Source organism: Notothenia rossii (assembly GCF_949606895.1).
Source record: "Notothenia rossii genome assembly, chromosome: 2".
NCBI lineage: Eukaryota > Metazoa > Chordata > Actinopteri > Perciformes > Nototheniidae > Notothenia > Notothenia rossii.
This window is the reverse complement of record NC_136904.1, coordinates 15,562,484-15,568,476: the sequence shown is the minus strand read 5'-3', so window position 1 is coordinate 15,568,476 and position 5,993 is coordinate 15,562,484. Positions and strand designations below refer to the sequence as shown.

The window sequence follows — 5,993 nt, the reverse complement described above, 5'->3', positions numbered from 1 at the left end:
TGGGTGTCTAGTTTCATCCTCTCGTGGGGACACCTAGCACACTGACGAGTCGGAGATGATGCTTCCTGGGAGTCTATCCTAGTTTTGGTCAAAGACTGACTTCCACATTTCCAAACTGATCGGAAAAGATCGTCTTGGAATGAGATGAAGATGTGGAGTGTTGAAAAGGGAGACTGAGTTCAGAGATTGATATCCTTTACTCCCTTTTTTTTTAAGACATGCACAGACATTCGAGCTCATTAACATTTGTATGTTGAAACTGTCATGAGTTAAATATTTCAGAATTGGGCCATTTGTGTTTGCACTAATGATATCTTTATGGGACTATGGTTTGCGCTTCTACCAGCCACAAAAAATAAATGAAAAATAAACGTCCTTAACTTTTACATATTGGCGGCACTACTTCCCATACCATTTAACCTGGGAATACAACGTGTTTCAGGTTTCAACCAGTTGATGTTTTCTTCTTTCATTCCCATTGTGTTTCTATAAAAAACTAACCCATTAGAGGTTTCAATCAGGCTCCATGTGATCCATCAGAGTGAACAAGAAGTTAAAAACACATTATGCATCAATGTATCAGTTGGTTGAGTTCAGCCACATTACTTGATACTACTAATGCTAGCAATGGAGTTTGTTTTATCAAAACCACACTCATTGGTGTTGGTTTAGCGTTTATAGAACTTTCCAACAACATTATGATTTGTTTTCGAAATCTGCCTTTTACCTGTTAGTATATTTTAGTTAAGTGAAGTTTATCCAAATATGTATGTGTTCCTCGGTTTACTGACACACTGACCTACGAATGCAGACACACACACTATGTGGTCATTAAGCGTATTCTCATTAGTGGAGAATGGGTCTTGATTAGGGGCAAGTTCACACAATCCATCTGATGGCTTTCCAGAGGGACTGGGGGTGGATGGAGGCAGGCAGGAGAACACCAGCCAGTCAATTAGATAGCCTTTAGAGTTGGATGGTTCTGCTGAGAGGGTCACATTTGGACACTTCTGCATCCCATTGCAGATTTCTCCCCTCCCACAGGCACACATATCCTTCACTCTCAGAGCATAAGCACCTACACTTCGACAATCCTCTGTGGCACATTCTGTTCTGGGGCAGAAAACACAGCGTACAAGGTCACAGAAGTCAGGAGTCATTAGCTTGCTATGACACTTGTATGTTCCTGTAATTTTGACTCGTACAGGTTTTACTGTAATATGCTGTAACACCACGAAAAACACTGCCTCAAATGTTGTGCTATTATTTGGTTATAAGCTTGTATTGAAATACCCAAAGCTGGATAAACAGACTTATGACATTAAAGTACATATAACTTCAAAATGTTTGCTCTCTAGTTGGATGAGGTGTAAAATACATTTTCCTAAGAATACACAAACTGTGCAGTGTATTTTACAACTTAGTTGGTTATTTTACTGATTGGGCTAAAATAAAAAATGATGTTTATGTAGCCCAGTTATTCCCTAATTTAATCAGGGAAGGGCCCTGAGTTCGTTAACTCAATAAATCTAATTTACAATGAAGAATACATAAGGTAATGTTGTCTTATTTCTCTTAAATTATCCATTTTATATTTTACCAATGTACCCTTTGTGTTATCTTGAGTCCCTTTAAGCACCTTTAAGCACTGTAACTTTGCTAGTATTAGATTATGTCTACTATAACATATACACACTGAACAATTTAGCTGAGTGAAAATAAATGTATATTTAAATGTGTTGAGCGCAATGACACTTACCTTAAACACATTAGTTTAAATACCTCTTGATATAAATCACCAAATATCACACTGGAATCAGTTTTAGAAATAGAGATCTCAATTATTTTACTGTATACTTGTGAACAAACAGGAAATACACAGTCAGAATGTACCTTCAATAATGTCTGATTAATAATCCCTTTAACTGGAAATTATTAATCATATCAAAATATTATAAGGTCACCTTTGAATACAATTTCACACTTAACTCAGTGGGCCCACACTCACTCAACACACACACACACACAAGCCGGCAAATAAATGAAATAAAACCCCTCACGTTGCAGGCCTGATGTGATGCTTGAGAGCGTTGAAAGTCAAAACTACTTGTCTTCTTCACTCAAATGAGCAATAAAGCCAGAGCGATACCTCACATCTTCAACTCCAAACTGCAGCTGTACAAATCCCTGAGTCTCAGATGGCGATCAACGGTGGCGGGAAGGTGTCCAGCGACGGCGTGCTCTCTGGTATTGTCCAAAACTCCTCACTGTCACCAATTTGCAGCAAAACTGATAAAGGTCTTCAGGGTTTTCATGCCGAAAAACCCCGAACTGAAGCCAATGACGCCAGCTGAGTTAGCTACAACGTGGCTAAGAGTCCATTCATTGTACTAATGAATGCAAACACTCAGTTGCTAATAAGCTAATAAACACGTGGATAACTCTGGGACAACTTCAACCCTTTACTTTCAAAATAAAACACAATATTTATAATTATACATTTTAGTCTTTTAAACATATGTATTACCCTTTCCCTTTTTAAACCATTGTGAAGTGTATTTTAATCGTTATCTTTGCATGAACTAGATATTTTAACAGCACTTATAACTAAATGACATATTTATTATCTTGTTTTAATTTCACTGTAAGGGTTATTTTCAACCTGGTTACACACTCCCCCTTCTAAATGTCCGGTGTCCTCAACAGACCTAATGAACTAAACTATGTGTGGAGTGTTTTTTTTTTTTTTTTTTACAGGCGTTCTCTAACTTTTTCCAATCTTTATTGTTACACCTCTGTGTACAATAGTAATATGTTCATCTCTTGCTTTTCCTGGTTTATCATAGGTAAGTCTTACCACTGGCTTCAATAATCTTTTTGGCCTAGTTTGCCTTGGAATCACAACTATGTTTGGACGGCTAGACTGTTGTCTGTCATCTTCTTCACTTGAATCAATTGGCTGCGGGCCTGAATCAGTCTCAGGGGCAGTATCCGGATCTTGGTCTTCCAGAGGAGAATTCTCTGTCTCTAGGCAGCTGTCTTTCTCAGAGATGCGGACTCCTGGCTGCTCTGCCCGGTCCGTATTGTTCTTTTCCTGTCTTTGAAGGATCTTTTCCAGATATGTTCTGTATGGTCTGTGTGGCCATTCACACTCAAGATCAGAAGACTCAGTTGACATTTCACCCTCTAATTGTATTGGGTGATCTGTTGTGGCTCTCTTATGTCTTTTATGACCATTTGCTCAAGTTGCTGGTCTGGTCAGCACATCTTCTGTGTTGTCGATAGCTGGAATCCTAACAAGGTCTCCAATCAGCAACAGATTGTCTCTGTTTAGTGTTTTCAGCTTCCCTTTCCCACTCTGAGGTTTCAGCTTATAGACAGGCAGGTTTGGCATCTTCTCTGCTACAACATAGGGAACCTCACACCAACGGTTTCCAAGCTTGTGTTTCCCTCTTAGTCCCAGATTCTTCAACAACACTCTATCACCAGGCTCTAGGTTTTGAAACCCTAGTCTCTTGTCATAGGCTTTTTTGTTGCGCAGATGCCTTTTGTTAGAAACTTCTGTAGCCATCTGGTAAGCCTTTTGCAGTGCTTCTTTCAACTTAGTGACATAAGAAGAGTGCTGTTGTTCACCTTTTCCATCTGGGTGTGTCCAAAAGCATGCATCCACCGGGAGTCGAGCTTCTCTCCCAAACATCAAGAAATATGGGGAGTATCCCGTGGCATCACATTTAGTGCTGTTGTAAGCATGTACCAGATGTTCAACATGCTGGCTCCAACGGCGTTTATTTTTCTTGATTCAGCGTGCCCAGCATTGACAACAGAGTACGATTGAATCGTTCTGGCTGGGGATCCCCCTGTGGGTGATATGGGGTTGTACGTGATTTTCGTATGCCCAACATCCTCAACAGTTCTTTAATGAGTCTGGACTCAAAATCTCGTCCTTGATCCGAATGGATCCGTGTAGGCAATCCATAATGCACAAAATACTTTTCCACTAAGATCTTGGCAACGGTGAGGGCTTTTTTGTTATTGGTAGGAAATGCTTGAGCATATATTGTGAAGTGGTCAGTAACAACCAACACATTACTAATTCCTGTTGAATCAGGTTCCATAGAGAGAAAGTTGATGCACACAAGCTCCATTGGTCCGGTGCTGACTATTTGATGTGATGGGGCAACTTTTGGACATGGGCTTTTCCTCAAGATGCACTCTCCACAGTTCCTGATATATTGCTCAACATCAGCAGCGATTTTTGGCCAGTAGAACCTACTTCTGAGAATATCAGTAGTCCTCTCTTGTCCTAAATGACCTAAGTCATCGTGCATGGACTTCAATACTACTGCCTTGAACTCAGCAGGTAGCACAAGCTGGTCAGTCTTCTCTCCTGTATGACTTGTACTCACAGAAAACCACTGACTACCGGATAGGCTGTCCAGAGCCTCATCGATGCGTGGTGTAGTGTATTGGATTTAAGGAGTGGCTATTATCAAATAGTTATGAAGGAAGAGGACAAAGAAAAAACTGCTTTCATCTGTCCTCTAGGCTTTTACCAGTTCGAGAGGATGCCACAAGGCATCACAGGAGCCCCTGTGACTTTTCAACGACTGATGGAAAAGGCAGTCGGAGACATGAACCTACTCCAAGTACTGGTGTATCTGGACGAACCGCAAACCCTGTGGTCTCCTGGGATTCCCTCCAACCAAAAATGGAGTTGAACCAAAAAGGCCCAGTCGCTCCATCAACATCACCTCTCTGGTCCGACTGTCCACCACAGTACCCAACACCATTGTGGTGTCATGGACTTCAGAGACTGGGAGGAGGTTTTCCATGGCTGTGTATCTGGTAAGACAGCAGTCCTCTGCAGTGTTGCTGCAAAGACTACGGGCCAAAGGAATAAGAAACCCGGACCACTCAAGAGCTCTGATTAAAGAGAAGTTAACAGCTGATCCAGAGAGTGAGATCGCCACCACCTGTCTACGAGTCTCTCTCCTGTGTCCTCTGGGGAAGATGAGGCTGACCATCCCTTGCAGAGCGCTCGCGTGTTCTCACCTTCAGTGCTTTGATGCTACACTTTACATCCAAATGAACGAGAAGAAGCCGACCTGGGTGTGTCCAGTCTGCGACAAGAAGGCACCGTACGAACACATCGTTATCGACGGATTGTTCATGGAGATCCTGAATAGGTATTCTGACTGCGATGAAATCCAGTTCAAAGAAGATGGAAACCCGCATCCCATGAATTCGAAGAGAGAGGTGCAGGAGGTGTCCGCTCCGTCCAATGGCGTAGACAGCAACTCGCCTCAGACCAACCCGCGGGGATCAAACGACAACAACAAGACAGTGGATGTGATCGACCTGACACTCGACATCTCCTCAGAGGACGACGAGCCGCCTCTCAAAAGACCCTGTCCCTCGCTGTCCCCCGCTGTCCCCCGTCTCTCCGCCTCCGAGCAAGGGAGCACTGAACCTACACACCCAGGACTCTACCAGCAGCGCCTCCATTTATGTAGCCCAGTTATTCCCTAGTTTAATCAGGGAAGGGCCCTGAGTTCGTTAACTCAATAAATCAAATTTACAATGAAGAATACATAAGGTAATGTTGTCTTATTTCTCTTAAATGATCCTGTTTATATTTTACCAATGTACCCTTTGTGTTATCTTGAGTCCCTTTAAGCACCTGTAAGCACTGTAACTTTGCTAGTATTATATTATGTCTAATATAACATATACACACTGAACAAATTAGCTGAGTGAAAAGAAATGTATATTTAAATGTGTTGAGCACAATGACACTTACCTTAAACACATTAGTTTAAACACCTCTATTGATATAAATCACAAAATATCACACTGGAATCAGTTTTAGAAATAGAGACTTGTGAACAAACAGGAAAATACACAGTCAGAATGTATCTTCAATAATGTCTGATTAATAATCCCTTTAACTGGAAATTATTAATGATATCAAAATATTATAAGGTCACCTTTGA

The 5,993-nt window shown here is 41.4% G+C and overlaps 1 protein-coding gene across 1 annotated transcript; it reads left to right on the top strand.

Annotated features, from left to right (window-relative positions):
- Positions 1 to 1,766: 1,766 nt before the first annotated feature.
- On the top strand, positions 1,767 to 5,529 carry LOC307027978 (E3 SUMO-protein ligase PIAS1-like; the record flags this gene model as incomplete). The annotated part of the gene is made up of 1 exon (XM_079662671.1): positions 1,767 to 5,529. The coding sequence occupies exon 1, from the start codon at positions 4,831 to 4,833 to the stop codon at positions 5,527 to 5,529; it is 699 nt and encodes a 232-aa protein (XP_079518797.1). The 5' UTR covers positions 1,767 to 4,830.
- Between the last annotated feature and the right edge of the window lie 464 nt (positions 5,530 to 5,993).